This window comes from Curcuma longa, chromosome 6, assembly GCF_044706935.1.
Source record: "Curcuma longa cultivar G26 ecotype Majalengka, Jawa Barat chromosome 6, ITB_CL_G26_1.1, whole genome shotgun sequence".
Taxonomy (NCBI): domain Eukaryota; kingdom Viridiplantae; phylum Streptophyta; class Magnoliopsida; order Zingiberales; family Zingiberaceae; genus Curcuma; species Curcuma longa.
This window is the reverse complement of record NC_133866.1, coordinates 8,530,708-8,552,406: the sequence shown is the minus strand read 5'-3', so window position 1 is coordinate 8,552,406 and position 21,699 is coordinate 8,530,708. Positions and strand designations below refer to the sequence as shown.

The window sequence follows — 21,699 nt, the reverse complement described above, 5'->3', positions numbered from 1 at the left end:
GGGGCATTCCGAGAATTGAACTCGGGACCTCTCGCACCCAAAGCGAGAATCATGCCACTAGACCAAATGCCCTTTATTGTAAAAAAAATATATTTAAAGTTATTTTTAAATTATATATAATTGAAATAATTTGTTTTGATTCATTAATCTGATTCAAAAATATAATTATAAACTAAAATGTGTACGTTTGAAACCAGAAAGTATGATTTGACTTTAAAAAAATAAGTTAGAAGCCTTTGTTTACCCAAAATAATGTCGAATATATAAATAAGAATTAAGATCGAGGTAAAGACAAATTTTCTTGACAATTACTTCTATAGATTAAACGACTTACAATTCAAAATATAAGCACTCTAAAATCTTTAGAAAGAAAGGTTGAGTAAATTAATCTATTTTAAAGGATGAAAAGAGATTAGTGTGTCTTTTCCTTAAAAAAACATTAATTTAATTAAACTAATCAGTTTTTTTCTTTGCCTATGAATGGAATGCACTATTAATTAATCAATTAACTATTTTATTAATTAAAGATAATTGATTAATTTTTTATTTTATTTTTATTTGCAGTTAAATTTAGTAGGGATAACTTATGGGAATATCTATCATGAAAGAGTATTTTATATGTATTAAAAATTCAGACCACTATAAATAACAAATAAATTGAGATTCAAACAAGCAATATAACATTTCTGCTAAAGCCATTGCAAGAACAAGAGAAAATAAAGAGCAATTCACCTCCACATAATCCCTCTTGTTCTTAACAGTTTGCAACAAAAGATTCAAACAGCTTTTACAAAAATTATAAACTTACGGGTGTTTCATAACCCAGAAAAAGAGAAGAAACTTGGTTTCACCTGATAATTGTCAGTAACAAATCGGTTACTTATCAATGCAAAAAAAAAAAAAAAAAAGAATCCTTCAATATCATACCCTAATAATGATAATCTAATCTGCTCTTCTAATAGTTCCACTAGCTTGATTGAGGCAAAATAGTCTTTGATACTCTGATATGATACTAGTTGAGGAATCCTTTGTGTCAGTAGGCATTTGGATCTCTCTCTGACCAAGATATTGCAGCAGGGATTACTCCAAGGAACACCAGGTCTGGAAATCAAAGACATAGTTAATCTGCAATCTGCTAAAAACTTTGCATTAACACAGTTCATTGAAAGAATCATTGATGCATCAGACCATTTTTCTGTATGGGCGCATGCTAATGTTTTTCTCCCTGTTTGAATTATGATTTTACATTGCAATGGTAATGTGAACAAAGAGACCAGTAGTGAGGCAACAATTATGGCCATCTTTCGCATAATGGCGTTTTCCCTTTGAAAGTTCAGCTAGCATTACTAATGCAAAATGTCCTTTAATATCTCTGAGATGATAACAAATGCAGCAGCCGCCATCACAAGGGCTAATGTGTATCTGCCTCCAGGTACTAGTGAAGGAACTCTGGGCGCCAACGAGCCATTTGAATCTCTCTCGGACCAAGACATTGCAGCAGGGAGTACTCCAAAGAGCACCAAAACTGGAAATAAAAGACTCAGTTGAAAGGTTAATCCACAATCTAACTATATCAAACTAAAAATTTGGCATTAGGACAATGAATGAATCATTAATTTATCAAACCATTTTTCTGTAGGGATGCATACTTTTTTTTTTCCTGTTTAAGTTATATTTTTAATTGCTCTGTCAATGTTATGACCATCTTGCACAATAACAACAGAAGAAAGAGGTCAATAACGATGACAGTTTACCTCCATAGGTGCCAGCAAAATCCAATGCTTTGAAAAATATCTCTGGATCAAGCAATGATAGGACCAAAGGTGGAAACAAAGTTAACAAGTACGGCAAAGGTATTCTTTCGCCATTTGGTAATTTAAGCACTGCAAATTTTAAGTTAACCAAAGTTTAAAAAGAAAAGAAAAGACAACAGTAGTTATAAAATAAAATGGATACATATGTCCATGCAGTTGAAGTGTTGCCAATGTACAACTGCCACATTTTGTTGTATTCTCTCAAGCAAAGTCATGTTACCCAACTCATGATTAAAGAAGAGATGAAGGTGGCGTGTGTACTTACAGTCAGCAACGAAGTCAGCGAGTCCTAGGACGAAACCAATGTATGATGTTGCTATTGCAAAAAATGAAAAGACCTCAATAATCGGCTGCACAACATGATTTAAATGAAGGAATAAGCTTTTATTTTGATACATTATTTAGTAACAGTTAACAAGGCTAACTAGAATATGATGTTGGGAACTTACTCCAACTATTCCGTTGTCATTGCGTAATTGTTGCAGTGGGTCAATCAGGGTACCACTAGTACTTAGATCAGGAATACTACCAAGAATTACAGCATTCCATATAAGAAACAGAAGAAGTGGAATGGCTGTTCCGAGAATAATTGCAGTCCTGAGACATCAAACATTGGAGTGCATTGTTTTTTAAAAGATCCAGATACAAATTTGAACATACACACTTCTTGGTGTTTGGCAATTATCGATTTCCTAACTAATTGAAAATCTAGGTGATCATCTTTGAACTTTGTAATCTCCTGAGATCACAAAATAAAATCATGAACATCCAGTGTTTGTCGAGCAGCACTTTATTGTTGTAGACATGGTTGTCGCTGTGAAGGTGGATGACGTTGGCTTTTGCAAACCTGAGATAGCAATGACAGCATGTCTCCCAGGCATATAGAGGGGAATCCATCGAATGTTGGAGGTTCCTGATAGGAACCCGCGTTCTATCTCATAGGAAAATAAAGAAAAGGATGGAAGAAAGGGATGAAAAGATCACTTCGAGGAGATCGACCTCCAATAATCAAATAGAATTGATTAATCAAAAGAATTTGTTTCATTGCTTGTTCTCAAAAGATTACATAATGACTCTATATATAATCCTATAACAATACCAAGTCAATATAAAAAATATTAATAAATCTAATAACCTATTCAAAGGATAATTACTAATAAATCTAATGACCTTATCTAAATTAATAACAAATCTAATAGCATATTCTATAAGATAATATTTTGAAGGGGTTATTTGAATAAGTCTATCTAGGGATCGTATCAATTCCTTGACGCTGCAGGATGTAGCAATAATGGTGAAACACACAGGGTGCTAGGCTGAAAACATGGGACCACAAATGGCTCTATGAGAGATCTGATTGGATCAATCAGTGTTGCTTGGTCGCAAGTCAGATGAAGGAAATCAAAAGGGGCTATTGTTTACAGGAGGAACAGGTTGTACCCAATAGAAAAAAACTTAAACTGGCACTGGAAAGGCATTGGGGAAACTCATAGTGAGACCGAATCAGAAATTCAATTCAAGATAAGATCACTTCGAGGAGATCGACCTCCAATAATCAAATAGAATTGATTAATCAAAAGAATTTGTTTCATTGTTTGTTCTCAAAAGATTACATAATGACTCTATATATAATCCTATAACAATACCAAGTCAATATAAAAAATATGAATAAATCTAATAACCTATTCAAAGGATAATTATTAATAAATCTAATAACCTTATCTAAATTAATAACAAATCTAATAGCATATTCTATAAGATAATATTTTGAAGGGGTTATTTGAATAAGTCTATCTAGGGATCGTATCAGTTCCTTGACGCTGCATTATTAATAAAGGTGACTTCTAGCCAACTAATGGAATCATGTCTATAGGTGAAAATAAAGAACAACTCAATTTAAACAAAAAAAAAGGTTTAATTAATTGAAACCATAAATTACTTGGAGGACAAGTTTAGAGGACTTGAAGTTGTCAACACTCTTACAACATGTCACTTCATTAGGTGTTGCTTAGAAGTTGTCAACACTTTTTTTCGTCAAAGAGGAATATAATTAATTTAGAGATTATTAATTAATTCATTGTGACAATAAATAACGTAAAAGAAGGAAGACCCACCCTGTGTCATGAAAACCAAATGGCATTGAATTAAACATGATTGTCTTTTTCCTACTTAATTAAATTTGTGGGATCTTTAATTGATTGGTCTAATTAAAACTTTTGTAGTGACTTAAACGGCCACAGTATCTTTTATTCTACCTACCTAAAATTGCAGAATCAAACTCCTCAAAAATAAAAAAATAAAAAAAACAAATAAATGAGGATGTACTATCACTTTTTCTATAAAAGATGGAATCTGTCACCCCAGCAGTCTAGTGGTTTCGATCATCTATGATGAGTCAAATCAAAAAAATTGTAATTAATCATTATGAGAAAAGTATTATTTTATCATTCGATCATTATCCAGTTCAATAAATCAGTCCTGTATTAATCTAACTCAATGTTAGGATGACGATGTACCATCACATGATAGAACGCGATTGCTTAATTATTTTATGATACCGTTATATATCTGACTGATTCCACATCTATAGCCATCACATGCAAAACATCGTTCCTGATCTTCTGCTTCTTCATGGGCTTTATTCCTACGGATTCTGTGTTAGGCGGTTGACTTAAAGTCAAGTCGCCAAATTAAACGAAGCGTAAATTGAGGTTTCCGTAATCCGTACGTATACTATACCAAGTTCTTTATATATCACGCTAAACCCTGACGGACATCGAGTAATTGAATTGTATACATGTCGACAAACTCCCTGGAAATTGTGTTCCGTAATGGTAACTCCACGAAGCAGGCCGTGCCCCTCCTTGATTCTCACGAGGAGATTCAGGTCCCTGGCTAGCTAATTTAATTTAGTTCTTTTTTTCCTTTTTGTTTGCCAATGATTGATCAATTAATACGATACTGTAAATCCATGCTCGCAGAGCGTAGCGATCGTGTTGGGGTGGACGACGGTGGTCGTGAGCCAGCGTGGTTCGTCGCTGGAAGTTCTCTTGGACGATCAGCATCCTCCTCCACAGGTTGCAGCAGCACCAGGCGATACGAACGATGACGACGCAGTCGAGATCAAAGTCGTGGCGGCCGACGATGAGGTGGAGCAACGCCCTGATCGAGAGCCGCCGCGATCGATCTCGGCGATCACCGAGCAGTACACGAGGGAGGCGCGGGGGCTGCTCATGGTCCTGGCGACCTTGTTCTTGCAAATGGCGTACCAAGCGAGCGCCAATCCCCCCGGCGGTTACTGGCAGGACGATCTGAGCGGCACGCATCTGGCCGGCGGCGTCGGCGGCGACGCTTTGGCTCCTCTTCCTACCTCCTCCGTCGCGGCGGTCCCGCACCGCGCGGGGGACCCCATCATCCGCGACAAGTTCCGGAGCTGCTACCTGGGCTTCGCGTGGCTCAACGCGCTGGCCCTCGCCTGCTCCTCCTTCCTCGTACTCTTCCTGCTGGCGCAGCCGCTGTTCCGGAGCCGCCAAGCGAGCCATCCCCGGTGGCCCATGATCATCATGTACGTCAACCTGGTGCTGATTCTGGCGGCGTACACGACAGGAGCAGTCACCAACGCGGAGCTCATGATATCGCTGATTCCCATCGAGGTCGTGTCTGGCATGAGCGTGGTCATTCTGTACATATACACCGAGGGAAAGTTCTTTAGCATGAAAACGTTAACTCGGATCGCAGCAGCAGAATATCTGATGGGGTGGTTCAAAAACTGAACTCCATGTACGTCTGTCTATACATTGAATCTAGCAGTAAATAAGTAATTAATAGAGATGAAATAAGAACAGATCATGCAGTACGCACTGCATTCATGATTAAACACTGAATGCATGTGACATATATGATATAATTAATTCTCCACCGCAAAGTTACTTAGTGGTCGATGGTCGTCAAGTTCTGCTTGATGGTGTGGAATCTTCCTAAGAGGAGGGACGTACGCGGTCTTGACAAATTAAGCAAGGAGATGGAGGACCTAGCAGAAAGTGTTGAACAGTGAAGATATAGATATATGCAAAGAAATTAATGCCTGTATGAACGGCGGCTCATTAAAAAAAATCAATCTTCAGAGACGAATTTTATTTTAAAATTTATCATAAAAATTTTTGTGACAAATTTAACGACGAAAAATTCTTGTTGCTATAAGGTCATCGTCAATTTTTACGATGAAAATTTAAATTCATTGCAACATTTAACGATGAAAAATGATATTCGTCGTAAAATTTATCGCCTATCGGCGATGAATTTCTTTTGTCGCCAATTATGTTTCATCATCGGTCGGCAACGAAAACTTGTTTGTTGTCGAATTTGATGATGAAAACTATTTATCATCGTCAATTATCGATAAACAGTAAGTTACGATAGATTTGCGACAAATGAAGAAAATGGATTCATCGCAAAATCTAATTTTTTTTCCTTCCTATCCTACTTATTTGTGGATTATTTCATAAATATAAAATTTTGATCCGATCGGAACGATTCAAATTATACATATAACCTGTTTATACAAACATATCAAACAAATTAAATACTAATTCGACCATATTCATTCCACCATATTAATTCAATACAAATCTCATATCATATCATAAACACAATCTATTCTTCAAATTATACATATAACATGTTCATACAACATTCATTCAAATACACTACATGCATGATACCAAATCAATATCAACATGATATAAAATTCAATTCACCACATCCAGTTATAATATAAATCCATATCTAAATGATACAAGTAATATAAAGAAGTTTGAGGATAAAAAAAAGTACAATAAAATCGTCATCGTCGTCTTTGCCCTTCGGAGATTCTATTTCCTTTTCCGTCCATATCTTTTCTCATCTTGCATAAGAAAAAACAGAAAAAGAAAAAGTATCATTCCTAAAAATAAAACTAAAATTTAGAAACTAAATATATAAAGACTTATCTCTTCTTCTGATTTGGCCTCATCAATCCTATTTAAAAAGAAATTAACAATATTAATGTTCTAACCAATATACTGTAGATGGTTTAGACATCAATTTAGAACTGTTGACGTGCACGCTCCTTAAAGATGACGATCGAGAAAGAAGAAGAGACTTGAAAAACACTTAAAAAGAGAGTTAGAATTTGTGACGAAATATTTTTTTGTCACCAATTTATGATAAATTTTACGATAAAAATATTTTTCATAACGAAATTTATAACGAATTTGATATATTACAGAATTAGCAACAAAGAAAATTTTATGGCAAAAGTTATTACTAATTGACGACAAAAATATTATTTGCTGCAAACTATATTACAATTTTATGATGAAAAATTTTTTATCATTAATTTTCATCCTTAAAAAATTATTTTTTTGATGGCAGGTGGCTTAGCATTACGAAGATGATGTTCCATGCAGAAATTAAATTAGCAAAACTGGGAAAGAAGTGCTCAGAAGGTGCTCGGAGGTTTCACTCGTGAAATTAAGAAGAGATTGCAGCTCGATCGCTTTCTAGAAGTAGAAAACCATGCACACTTGTTCAACAGCGTAACCTTACTATTTAGACATTTTGTTCGCGTAGGTCTTCGCATGAAGAAGAACGAAGAACAAAGGAAATTAAGGTAGCCACACATGCATTACGTGTGGGTCCATGGTGGCTGGACTCCATGTAACGCAACTAGCCAGAGCCTTTACTAGCCTAACAAACGTAAATACATGTGTTTTAATATTTATGAATAAAAGAAGAGGAGTCTTGACATAATCATAAAATTATTGTCTTGTAATTTAGAAGTTATGAGGTCGAGTCTCGAAAATAAAAAACTTCTTACAAAATAGAGTAAAACTTTGTACGATAGATTCTTTTTCGAAATCCTACATTTACAGAAGTTTCCATCGTGCAATGGACTGAACAAATAAGATTAAAATCTCAAGGTCATTAATGTAAAAAATTTAAACAATTAAGCAAACACGAATTGAGAGAGAGTTGATATTAACTAAGCTTAAGTCAAGCTTAGTTTGATACTAATTAAGCAAGCTCGTTAAAAAGAAACAAAGTTAAGTCGGTTTGTTTGGATTAATTAACTTATTAAATAAATTTGAACAACTTAAAATTGTTATCGTTTGACTTAAAGATAACGGGTTTGAATCTTGAAAATAGTTTCTTGTAAAATAAGATAAAATTGTGTACAATAGATCCTTCCTTGGAACCCTACATTGGTAGGAGTTTCGTGTACCGGACTGTCCATTTTCATCAACAAAGCTCTTACACTACAAAAAATAATGTCTTTTGCGACGAACTTTAAAAAATAATTCATTGCAATTTTTTTTTTGCGATGAAAAATTTTTCGTGGGTAATAGATCGTCGTCAAATTCTACGATGAAATAATATAAATTCATTATAAATTTTGAGACAAACTTATGTTTCGTCGTCAAATTCATTCCAATTTTGCGATGAAAATATAATTCATCGCAAAATTCACTCATATGCAAATCTATGATGAAAAATGATTTTCATCGTTGATTTACGATAGAAACTGACGTTCGACGCAAATCTGTGACGATAATGGATTCATTGTAAATTGACGATGAAAATAATTTTCGTTACAAATCTATGATGAAACAAGTTTTCGTCACAAATACATGTTTCGTCGCAAATTAATGATGAATACAATTTTGTCATAGCTTTGTGATGAATAGGTTTTCATTGCCAATCTGCGATGAATACATGTTTCATCGCAGAGTTGCAATACATAGTGAATTTCGATAAATTTACAACGAAAATTTTTTATTGTAAAAAGGAAATTTTTCTCTCAAAATCTTCCCATTTCTACATTGATCATGTTTACAAATATCCTGTTTATAATGTATACAATAAACTCAATCCAACACATTAGATATAATATTTCAATACATCATATTCAACAATCCAAACAAAGCATATTCATACAAGTCAAAACAAACAAACTTTCCAAACAAATATTCAAGTCATATTCCATACAACACAATACATTCTAATCTATCAAGTCAAACTTAAATAATATCAAACAAGTTATCATATCCAACATTCCAATCTAACAAGTCATTATGCATATCCATATAGGGAATCCTATGCAATAAACAATAAATCACAACGGAAAAAGGATCCCTTGAGCGATCCATGCAAAAGAAAAACATACAAGTTTATATCTACAAAATCCTATCTAATAGGGTATACCTTTGGAGCGTGCCCTTCGCTTATCCCACTCGTCCAAAGTTTGTCAGATTTCTTGCATGTTTAAGTATTCGTGCCTCTATGTGTATCCACACTAATACTTATTTGGAGAAAGTTGATTGTGCTAGCAACCCTTGGTGTGAGTTTTGGCCAAGAGAAGAAGAGGAGAGGTGAAGATGAAAATCCAACATGACTTTTGGAAAGAAAAACTCTTTTTATACTCAAGCCATAAATACCAAAGGTTTTTAGGCTTTTGGTATTCTCTCATCAATGCATGATTAATTCTTATTAATCATGCATGAAAACCTCATATTCTTCAATGCATGATTAATCTACATTAATCATGCATGATGAATTAAACTTTATTCATCAACTTGGTTTAATTTGAGTCTAACTCAAATTCAACCAACTTGAGTTTAACTCAAGTCTTGACCATCCAATGAGCATAATTATTCCTTTAGTCAAACTAAAATGAACTCATCTCCAAAATAGAATGCTATTTGTGTGTGATCCAATAAGTTCTTGTAACATTGACAATGTCTCTAAAACTCATTTTAAAAACATAAGCAATGAGTAGCATCTAGCAATGCATCATTGCTACCCAAGTGATAAAAATGTCAAGATCCGACATAACCTTCATGACGATGATATTGTATGATCATGTTATTCTATCCTCGATATCTAGATTGATCAATGAGGCATAGATTGTGTCATCCTCTTATCAATCTTTATGTTTTTTGATCCCCAAGTAGACTCATTTAAGCAAATGAGCTCAATATCTCATATTGACTCATTTTGAGCATGACCATGCATTTCGCGGTCTTACTTTATATATCAAGAGGCCTAAAGATATCACTCCTGTCATATGAGAAGGATAGATCCCATCTACATAACTCACATCCCTCCGTATAATTTATTACATACTAAATGATCGCCTTTATAGTCTACTTTGTTATGTGTGACGTTTGATGATACCAAAGTACATAACTCCTTATGTAGAAAATCGTTGTGACTTTAGGTCAAAGGGCTATTCATACCAATAGTTACATGAGAAAGTTTATAACACTCATATAACAATCCATGAAACTTTCTTATGGTGGGTCAATTCAGTATACATTCCCTAATTAACGGTTGAGAAAGAGTGGTCGGTCAAGATCATACTCAAGATGACACTCTTTCTCTTCTTCTTCTTCTTCTTCTTGCACTTCTTCTTTCTGCTCACTGACTTAAGCTTCAGAGTGGTCGCGCCAGGGCACCCCTGGCCTTCCTGCTCACTGTTGCTTTGCTTGCAGGACCCAGAGATTCAGCATCCTCAATCCTACTCCATTCTGGTGAGGATGTTAGGTTGCAAGGGTGCAAACATAGTCCCACATCTAAAACACATGGAAAAGATCATGGGTTTAAAAAGATGAAAAGTATCTCCATTGGTATGAGGCCTTTTGGGGAGAGCCCAAGAACAAAGTCATGAGGGTTTAGGCCTAAAGTTGACAATATCATACTATTATGGAGATATTTTGATTTCATTGGTTCTAACAATTGGTATCAGAGCGAGATCGCTCTTCACCGGACTAACCGTCGGAAGAGTCATGATCCAGATCTAACCATGTGGATTGAACCTTAAAAACAAAGGAAGTGGGTGCTCCCGTGTCTGAATCAAGAGGACCAGACACCAAGTGAGAAGTCCTAGTAGGTTGGGTGGACCGAGGGGCAGGAAGTCCTAGTAGGACTAATTAATTCCATATATCCCTATTAATTCGCTTAATAGCAACTAATTCTTTTAAGTCTGTTTGCTTTTGATAAATTTTTCTCTTCCGTTTCCTACTCTATTTAAACTCTGACAATCACTTCAACTCCAACTCCAAATCATCCAACATCTCTTCTCCCTCCACTTCTATATTTTGAATTATCACGGTGGTTGCAGGTTTGAACGACAACATGCTAGTCTCCTCTTCCGCTGCCAACAGAGTCGAGGTTCACTCTTTGTGGGCTCACAATCTTGACTAGGAGTTCATCCTCATCCGCTCCACCCTCCCCTTCCACTCCTTCGGCATGTTGGACACTGAGTACTCTGGCATAGTTGTCACCTCCAAGAATCTCGATTACACCCTCACTATCCCTTAGTGTTATGACTTGATCCACGCCAACATCGATGCCCTCCGCATCTTCCAGGTCAGCCTCACCCTCTCTAATATTGTCGATAATCTCCCCTACACCCTCTACAATGACGGCACTTTTGTGCACTATGTGTGAGAATTTAATTTCTATAACTTTGACATCAACCGCGATCGCTACACTCCCTCCTCTGTTGTGTTACTCAAGGCAAATGACATCGACTTCCAAAAGAATAAAGCATGGGGCATAGACTCTCGTTGGTTCGCCGCGCACCTCCTGGTCTCAGGTTTGCTTTCCTTAGGCCACTTTTCAATGGTATCTTGGGTTACCTTCCAAGGCGCTTACGACTTTGCCTTCCTAGTGAAGATGCTCATCGACGATAGTAAGTTAGCTCAAATCCTCCATCAATTCCTGGGCCTTGTCCGCTACTACTTCGATGAGAGAGGGTTCGATGTGAAGCACTTGAGCAAATGTTATTGTGAGCTTTATGGTGGATTGGAATAGGTGGAATAGGTGGCCTCTGCCGTCCAGGTTGAGCGGACAGTGGGCTGTCGACACTAGTCCGGCTTCGATAGTTTACTAACATGATAAGTGTTGCTGCAATTTTGCCCCAAGTGATTTGGATTTTAATGTTTAGCTAAAATGAGTTTAAGTTAGGCAATGTTAGTGATCTAACTTGTGTGGTTTGAGTCCACAGGAAAGTCCAAGAATGAAGTCTTGGTAAAGGATGAAGTCCCGGAGGCGAGGTCTCTTGGTAAAGGATGAAGTTTCGGAGGTGTGACCTCTTGGCAAAAGGAGACTTAGTATGACAAAGTTGAGGGAAACGTCTTAAGCTAGTGCAAGAAAGGGCACGAGGCTTATGGAAGACGTTTGAAGGCTTGCGTCAAGGCTAAGGGCTGAAGAAGAAGCTGAAATGGGAGTTTCAGCTCGAACCACGTAAAATTGATTTGCTCTTTATGTGTTTGTACTTTTCTATTTTATTCCATTTATTTTTTAAATTTTATTGCATACTAATAATTTTGTAGAAAAGCAAACGATCAATTGAATGAATGCAAAAATCTACGCTGCATTTATTCACCCTTGATGATCCACTACATGATCCTACATTTTCTTGAGCACTTAAAGTTAAAAGTGTTTGATGACCTTAAGAACTCTAAATTAAATACTTAAGGCCATTAACTACAAGAAATTTTACATTTGATGATGCATAACGAAACATGTTGCCTAAGTTTTGGCAACACAAGAATGCATCGTCGAGATGCGTCACTGATGCCTCATAGGCAATGGTGGAGCCAGAAAATTTATAGCCTTGATAGAGTCCACAATTGGGGTCACGAGTGAACCTCAAATTAGAATTTATAATCGAAAACCCTTAGCTCACAAACAAACGAAGTATAGGGGTCACAAGTCAGATTTTTTTCAAGGACTAGTAGAAAATTATTTAAGTCAAGCTAGGATGTCATTCTTTTGGGTTTTTCTATATAAATGGGGTTTTGGTATTTTTCAACTGAAATGTAAATTTAAAATCAGTAAATCAAACAAAATGCAAGTTTGCTAATCTAAAATGAAAACAATTGAAACTAAGTATCCATCAACCCTAGATATGCAAATCAACTCAAATCCAAGTATCAACCTAAACTAAGCAACATCCAAACAAGCTAAATCTATTCATGATATATAAAATTCACTTTACTTAGCTTGTGGAAAATTAGAATCCCAACTAATATCTAAGACAATCAAAACTCAATGCTATGACTCATGAAATCCTAATACAAGATTCAAAATTTCTCTAAGAGTATCAAATCAGCAAATGAGACTTAACAAGCTATGCAAGATAACAAGTAAATGCATAAGCAATTTTCGAAGCTAAATTTAACATTCTGTGCAGCTAACAAAACCAAAAGCTAATCAATCTCTAAACTCGACACATGCAAAAGACTGATACTGAATAGTACCTATTTTCATAGTTTCAAAAATTCAGAGGGAAGAAAATTAGATTCAAAAGGTTTGAGAACTTAAAGCTAAAGAGTTCTAATAGATCAAAACAACTAACAATAGCTCAAGCATTAACCAGAAAAACCAATTTCAACAGATTGATCAGAATTGCAAAACAGAATAGAGAAATCAGAAATACAGAACAGACAGAAAACCAAAACATTTAGATCTTCCCTTCCAAATTGACTCCAATCTTGCCGTCACACAAGATCTGATCTACGATCAGAAATCCAAGAGAAACAACTCTCAATATCAGCTCCAACTTGTCTGACTCAAACCCAATCGACGCGCATCAGAGAACCCCTCAAGAACACGCCGAACAGAACCCGATCCCGATTTGAAAACCCAGCTAAAATCCTTCAAATCGCTTGTAATTCAATGCTCGGAAACCCTTAAGAACCTTCAAAGAACCCCTCGGAATGCCCTTGATAGCTCCGATCATCTTGGATCTGAAGATTGCAGCTGAAATACGTCGCAGATCAGAAACTCTAAAGAAACCCTCTCTAGATGATCCTGATCGCAATTAACGCCAAACTAAGATTGTAGTGACCTCCTGGAATTTGAAAATCGACATGGAAGAAAAGGATCTGAAGTTGGCCACTCGAGAACTACAGAAAATGGGGAAGAAATCGCGAAGAAGACGAAGCTACAGTGCCAAAATCGCGGGCATTGTAGCTTCTCATTAAAACTGGGATTTAAACGCATTGTGTTGAACTAGGTTTAGCTGCGATTTGGCACTGGTTCAATTCAAATCAAGCTGGTTCAACTCAAATTAGGCTTGGTTCAACTCCAATTCAACTCCAGTTCGACTCGAATTCAGATGGGTTCAACTTGAATCTTGATCATGAAGTCTAGGACAATAGAATTGATCAATCTTGGCTTGACTTGATCCCAATTGGGCTCGATCGTGGTTCCACTTGAGTCCTACAAAGAATTGAGTTCAATTAATACAAAATTAATCATCAAATCACAGAAATTAGATCAATCATCCAAACATACATTATATCACAAATGCAATCCAATTATATCTATTAAGCAATTAATTGTTCACACAAAAATCCAAAATAAATCAACAAAATATCATAAAACCCTAACTCATCAAGCCTTCGGGCTAATCCTGATCTGATTGAAAGTCCCCGGGCTATCTTCCTCTCTCACACCTATTTTTTATTTTTTCTACAGTAAATGTAAATGGTAGTTCTTCTTTAGCCCGTCGGGCCCCTGGGCTAAAGCCCGAATAGAAAAATACTTGGCTCCACCCTTGCTCGTAGGCAAATGTTAATTAGACCTTTGGTGACACGTTATGTACAACATCACCAATGGTGTTGGCATTTTGCGACGTGTTTTATACACATCGCCAAAGGTATTACCAATTGGCGACATCTTCCATGCGTCGCAAAATATTTTTTATAATGCGATGAGTAGTTATTATTGTAATTAATTGGCAATGCAAAACTTACGTCGCTAAAGATATTATACATCGGGCGGTGCCTCCGAAACATCACAGAATGTTACATATATTTTAATTTATTTTTAAAATAAAATCATCGCCAAAATGCATTATGAATGCTTTTTTATTTATTAAATATGAATATCTAATAAAATAATTAAATGTAATCAAATTTAATAGATGTGTGATTTACTTATATTAACTAGTCAAATATTTTTTACACATATACACAATTAGTCAAATAAGGTCCAAAAACATGACATAATTAGTCAAATGATAACTAGATAAAGTTGAAAAAGATACATAGTCGTTGTTGGAGGCAAGGGAAATGCTGGAGGAGATCAAGTTGAAGAACGTGTTGGTGGAGGCCAGAAAGAGAAACCAAGAATGACCTGTTGAAGCTATTGCAATAATGCTTCAAATTTTTGTTGTTGCTCACCTATAGTCTGTCGTTGCTCATCGATAGTTTTTTGCATAGTCATAATCTTTTCACTATCATCATAATGCTTTGAGTTAATGTTTTTTGCCCTTGGACCTCCTATTACAGATAGTTTAGGTAATGGACCTAAACCCTTGACGTAGCAAGACCGTGAGCCTAAAATTTGCATCATGATATTGACATCTTTGGGTTGATGCGCATTATCGATAGTAGAGGCAAACACTTCCCCTTCTAGCTGAGTTGATCGAAGTTCCACCATTTCATTAAAGAAAAGAAAATATTAATATATAAAATAAAAGATGGTTGTAGCATACAAGAAAGTGGGACACACACCGGACAAGAAAAATGAAAAGAAAAAAAACAAGAACCTAAGTCTTGAAGTAGATAAACATCAGAATTAATACACCATAAAACAACATTATAATCAATGACGTAGTCAAAATCAACAACTGCCTTGGACTAATCAATAAAAATAAATTAAAATATTTTAATTTTTTAAATTATTAAATTGAAAATTGTTGGACTACACTGGGCTCCAGCCCAATGCAGCCACCCCTGGCTACGCCAGTGATTATAACTTAAATTAATGGTAAACTGACCATAATTAAATGCTAGACAGTGAAATCAAGAATATGATATAAGTGGAATGTGAATCAAAACAAGGATGCAAGGTTCTTAGCCAGCAAAAGAAGGTCTAGAGGATTGAGTCGTTCAACAATTAAATGCTAAACAAAAATATTATCAAATTCAAACGAAATAATATCATGAAAGATAGTTGAAAATCATCCCAAAAAATGCTTCACAAAAGGATTAGTAACACAATCACATAGAATTGACAGAAATGTAAGCATTTGACAGCTGAAAATCATCCCAAAAAAGCAAAACAAAATAGATGATTGATCGATTATCATATTATTAAAAACACACACAATTTGGTACAATAGAAAGACCAGGAGAATGGATAAGAATTCAGTTAGAGATGGTCGCAATTGTGAAAGAATCATAATCCTCACAAATGGTTAGGACATTATCTATAATTCATCCTATCATAATTGTTGAGAGTATAATGTAGTAAAAAATAATAGCCAATTAGCATAAATTTAGGACCAAGAGACCATGTGTCATTAATAAATCAAAGTAATACAAAATCATGCTCCACACTCCAATTAATTCAATTCGTCAAAACCCAAAATCAATAATATCAAGACATTTATACATTGAGAGAGGCACATCAAATCCAAAGATACTTACATATTTTTGTACAACCCAATCATTCTTCCATTGTCCTCCTTTGCGAAACAATTTCTTGAAGGTGCATGTCGACCACAGTCAAAAGCTCTCCCGTCTCAGCGTTAGCCTTAAAAAAATAAAATAAGTTATCATCATATAAATTGTATCAATAAATATTGTTTTCAAATAAAACGTACATCATCGTGATAATGTTAAACCAAAGTCTTAGATCCATGGGCGCCCTCAAGTGACCTAGTAGACCGATTATTGGTATTCTTTTCAGATTTTTCCTAAAAAAAGAATAATATTAGTGCCATTAATATTAAAATGTTTATCGACTAATCTAATTATTACTAACCATTTGTTCTATTTTGCCAAAATAATCACAAAGAAAATCCCAATCATCTTGGCTTACTCCCTTATATGACTTCCTCTTTGGCGCATCTTTATTTTGCAACCCATAGAGCTGCTTCGAGTGTCTCCTCATCTTACACCTTCGATCTCTAACAACTCTCATGGCAAGTCGCTCTAACTCCACCTTCACCACACTCGTCTTTGGATATATAAATTTGTTCTTCAAAAAAAAAAACTCACTAATACATAGACATAAGCAAAATGGCATAATGTAAATATATAAACTTACATCAAGACTATCAAAGATGAATTGTTTATCAACCAAAGCAACCATCCTCCCAAGCCGTAACTCGAGAAGATATTGTATCTTATTTGAGCTATGAAGTTATTAAACCAATTTTCAGCAAGATCAACCATGTTGGTTCAAAACTAAATCACCTTTTACTTAAAACCAAACCAATTGAGTTTATAATCAAACCAAATAGGGTCTACTTTATCTTCAAAAGATGTGGCTCATCCGCGTTTTCATTCCGATAAAATATTTTTCATATTTATCCTTCGTCTGGTCCAACCAAACTTAATCTCTCTTGATCTAAGAATTTAATTCTAAACTTATTTTATGTTTCTTAGATAATCTCATAAAGTCTGTGACCTTATAGGTTTCAATTTATATTGGTTGTTCATAATTAACCATTAATTATGAATTGATCATGAGTGCATCTAGTAGTCCATCATGACTCCCAATTAATCGAAAAAATATAATTAATTCCAGAACTACTTCTGAACCGTTCAACCGCTACAATTGTTCGTGCATCTGTTTCTTTCACTCATCTTATACCTATTTAGTTCAGGACATAGTCTATGTGTCAGTTCCCACTAGGCTAATTAAATCACACCTAGCTCAAGCAGTAATTCCTTGTCTTACGGATTCAAATTACTCAAAATAACTATCAAAAGGATCGTTCTTTTGACATGTTTCTGGTTTGACCAAAGATTTACGAGTAACAATTCTAACAAGTAGTCATAGGATATACGTCTCCTAACAAAAGGACTGATGAATCCTTTGTGAGTTATTCAATTACCTTCGAGCATTTGACTTATACCCAATCATCCTATGTCCACATCTCCGCAGAGACGTTTGCTTAAGATGTCAAAGTATAAGTCTCATGACCAAGATGACTGAAATGTTTCAAGTTGAAAAAAATTTGCACTCGAGCTACAATGAAATCTTTATAGACATGTATAAAACCACATGAAGTCTCATGATATGTCACTTTCGATGAACTAGTTACCTTTAATTAGCATCTATATGTTAACTATGAACATCCCAATATTTTTAGCCAGTTAAGATCGGCTACTTGGTTAAACCAAGCAGTCAAAAATATGTTAGTCTTACAGAATCAATGATGTTTCAGTCTCATCAATTTATTGACCATAGAATATTTTAATAAGTACATAATTATACCTATAGAGATATCCACTAATTGGATCCAATTATAATTTCTCTCCTATTATATATTATATTAAATTTTATTAAATAAAAGTATATATTTAAGAATAAAAATAAAATTCATATGCGCATGCTGCATTTCCCATTATTCTACAGGCTCATTCGGGATCCCATCTCTCAACAAGCCCGTATGATCTTGAAACTTTTCAAAGGCAATAATGAGGCAAAACTTATTATACGAGGAGTTTGAAATCTATAAACTAATTACGATGGGAGACTAAAGCAACAAACAAATTAAAGGAAACTTTAAAATTACTTCACTCTACACTTGTTTCTTTCTCTCCAAATTCACCGTAACCACGCCTGCACTTGTGCAATAACTTCATCTTTGGATCAGTATGTCTACTGTATTTCACTGGATCGGTTCCTCTTTTATGTCTAAAGGCAAGAGGCAAGCCAAGCCGGCCCCATAACCCACGATACGTGTATCTTATCTCATCCAAATGATACGGGTTCGCGAATCTACTGGGACCAAATCCAATCAATGGATCGCACGCCAAATCTGTCGTACGATCCCCGTCTCAGCAAAAAGAATCCCTGCTCACGCACCCAAACTAACACTGCGGCCACGTGCCGGCCGGCCGGCAACCTCGTGACACAACGGACCAATTAATTCCTCGTTCCGCAGTTCCACATTAATTGGCTCGTCGAGCTGTTCATTAGAAAAACATCATTAGCCCGTTAATGAAATCCCTTCAGGAGATTAAGATTGATTAATTAATTAAAGTGATCACCTGCCTTTACACCGACACTTTTATTAATTAATATGCCACGTGCCGCGAGGGCCCAGGACGGCGCGGCCGCCAGCGCTAGATTGCGATCTGACACCACGTTTGCAGTATCCCACTAATCGCGAGCTTATACTAAATTTAAACGAATACGAGCGCACGTCGGAATGCGGCAGGTGCTGACGTGGCGACGACATATTATTCACTGTTCGTCCCCGGACGCACGCCACAGGTTTATGGTTTGACGTACAGCTGCTGGATAATAGTTCCAGCTCAGCTGGGGCCCACAGAGACGCGCATACAAAAAAGCATTGACTAGGAACTAGAAGCAAATGCGAGGAAAGGCACGGTGACTTTTTCATTTTTAATATTTCTTTTTAAATTATTCATTTATATATTTATAATAATAATAATAATAATAATAATAAATTGAGAATACATGTTTTGATGGCAATGTTTGAGATAGTAGAAGTACGTGTTAATCTTGCAAATCCACATCCAGCCTGTCCACTACAAGATGATTAGATTTTTTCACAGTTTGGATCACAGCTTGGTCAATCAATCTACAACACTTGTTCTTTGTGCCATATGGAAAACATTATGCTCGACTAAATTGTTATATCAATTTCTCCGGCTATAAATCTAAAAAATAATCATAAAAAATAAACGTTTTGTGGTATCAAATGCATGCACACCATGTAAACAGAAAAAACACCTTGAATTGAATTGCTTGTGTTTGGTTCATCTGCAAGCAGTGCTTAATGCCTGGATGAATATCTTCCCTGCTGCCCATTAATCATTAATTTTCTTAAATCTTGAAAGAGCAGTGGGGCATTAGACCAGGACAAACATAACTTAATTATATATTAAATAACTACTATGAAACCGGAAACAAGAGCATTAAAATAATGGGATGGACCTATTCCCATCTCTGAGACGTTCCTTGCACTGCACGCAATGAGTATGTCGACGTTAGGTTAGCTGGGAGGCGTCTTCTATATATCGAACCCACTCCTCCTCTTTCCTAATTTTCCCCACTTCTTCTTCTTCTTCTTCTTCTCATTCTCCTGGAAGACTGTTCTTCGATTCGTTTATGATCATGGGAGAGAGCATATATTTGCCTCCTGGTTTCAGGTTCCACCCCAAAGACGAGGAGATCATCCTTCACTACCTCACCCCCAAGATCGTCAACCTCAGCTTCACCTCGACGGCCATAGGAGATGTGGACCTGAACAAGTGCGAACCATGGCAACTTCGAAGTAAAAAACATGTCTATGATCATCTCTCGAATATCCTTTTTTTCACTGGGTTCGATCTTAATTTTCTGATGAACATAATGATTTGTTATCGATACAAGGCAAGGCGAAGATGCAGGGGGAGAAGGAGATGTACTTCTTCTTCCACAAGGACAGGAAGTACCCGACGGGGATGAGGACCAACAGGGCCACCGAGTCTGGCTACTGGAAAGCCACCGGGAAAGACAAGGAGATCTTTAAGGCTAAAACCACCGCCCTCATCGGCATGAAGAAAACCCTCGTGTTCTACAAGGGAAGAGCTCCCCGGGGTGAAAAGACCAATTGGGTGATGCATGAGTTCAGGCTCGAAGGCCAGCATCTCCTCCCCAATCTCCCAAAATCTTCCAAGGTATATCCATGCTCGATCTCGCAATATTTTCAACTACTTTTTCACCTAGTTATTCTATATTCACTTACACTACTATTATCTATATCAGGATGAATGGGTAGTATGTAGGGTTATGCACAAGAACATAGGGCTGAAGAGACTGATCAATAGCCCACCAGCAGGAGATGATCTCGTTGACAGCGTCGGCACCTTGCCTCCATTGATCGAATCAAACCTAAATTATGATCAGATATTCGACATGAAAGGTGCTGATCAACACCAGAACGTCACCATGAATCCATTTTGGTGTTCGCAATCAGCTCCTCCTCTGCAAACCCTAAACTACAACAGCAGTTATAGCTCAGTGGGGACGGCGAGTATGGGAGCCTACCTCCTCCAAGATGGGGCGTTGCTGGGATCATCTGCGAGCATAACGGAATGCAAGTTAGAGAATCCGTCGCTCGAGAAAGGATTGAGTGCGGATCGTAACATCGATATCTCTTCTGCAATGCCGATGAAGCACTACGACAACGACTTTGATGAGGCATGGACAAGTATTTACAGATTTTGATTAGTACAATTAATTACTTGCAGATTGTGTTGTAGATGTTTACAGGGGAAGGATTTGGAAACGATTAATTATTTGTGTTAATTAGGAGCGTTATTAATTGTTTAATTAGGATATAGTAATGTATATATATAGACCTCTCGTGCCTTGTTTAGTAGAGAGAAGGGCCTTTGAAATGGCCATTGCTAGCTGTTGCTTGCTTGTCTATGTTCACTTTTGACCTCTTCTGTAAAGAACTGGGAAGAGAAGGGTGTGAGAGCTAATATGTTCTTGAAGTTGTTTCTTTTATCGAATTATTTTCTAGTTTCAATATATTTTATATATATATGGCAAAAACCTGGAGTTGAGAAAATTGACTGTTAGACTAAATATTGCGTTGAAGTTCGGTTCATAAAAATTAACTTGTATAAAAGGAAAAGAAGAAAAGAAGAATTCATGTGATTTCTTTAATTTACATAAGTTTACACGAGCTTAACCTTTCCTTTATAGATGTTGTTATGACCTAATATGTTTTGTTGCTAGTTTCTTGAACCTCTAAATTGTTACAGAAAGTTTGATCTAACTTATAATGAAATAATCAACAAAAATAAGGCACGCACATCAAGCCTATATATAACCTATTTAATCAAAAAATTGT

The 21,699-nt window shown here is 36.1% G+C and overlaps 3 protein-coding genes, 1 non-coding gene and 1 pseudogene across 4 annotated transcripts; 2 read left to right on the top strand and 3 right to left on the bottom strand.

Annotated features, from left to right (window-relative positions):
- On the bottom strand, nucleotides 1–72 carry TRNAP-UGG (transfer RNA proline (anticodon UGG)). Its single transcript has one exon. It is a non-coding gene; the product is annotated as a tRNA-Pro (tRNA).
- Nucleotides 73–1,187: 1,115 nt separating this feature from the next.
- LOC141830557 (uncharacterized) lies at nucleotides 1,188–2,711 on the bottom strand. The gene is made up of 5 exons (XM_074717964.1): nucleotides 2,581–2,711; nucleotides 2,264–2,411; nucleotides 2,080–2,164; nucleotides 1,755–1,883; nucleotides 1,188–1,525 (listed from the first exon to the last, which is right to left on the bottom strand). The coding sequence occupies exons 1-5, from the start codon at nucleotides 2,709–2,711 to the stop codon at nucleotides 1,347–1,349; spliced, it is 672 nt and encodes a 223-aa protein (XP_074574065.1). The 3' UTR covers nucleotides 1,188–1,346.
- Nucleotides 2,712–4,611: 1,900 nt separating this feature from the next.
- On the top strand, nucleotides 4,612–5,587 carry LOC141830556 (uncharacterized). The gene is made up of 2 exons (XM_074717963.1): nucleotides 4,612–4,701; nucleotides 4,796–5,587. Exons 1-2 carry the CDS (start codon nucleotides 4,612–4,614, stop codon nucleotides 5,585–5,587), a joined length of 882 nt encoding a protein of 293 aa, XP_074574064.1.
- A 9,364-nt stretch (nucleotides 5,588–14,951) lies between these two features.
- LOC141830394 (uncharacterized) lies at nucleotides 14,952–16,796 on the bottom strand (annotated as a pseudogene).
- Nucleotides 16,797–19,891: 3,095 nt separating this feature from the next.
- LOC141830763 (NAC domain-containing protein 92-like) lies at nucleotides 19,892–21,368 on the top strand. The gene is made up of 3 exons (XM_074718187.1): nucleotides 19,892–20,130; nucleotides 20,229–20,515; nucleotides 20,604–21,368. Exons 1-3 carry the CDS (start codon nucleotides 19,965–19,967, stop codon nucleotides 21,063–21,065), a joined length of 915 nt encoding a protein of 304 aa, XP_074574288.1. The 5' UTR covers nucleotides 19,892–19,964; the 3' UTR covers nucleotides 21,066–21,368.
- Nucleotides 21,369–21,699: the final 331 nt, after the last annotated feature.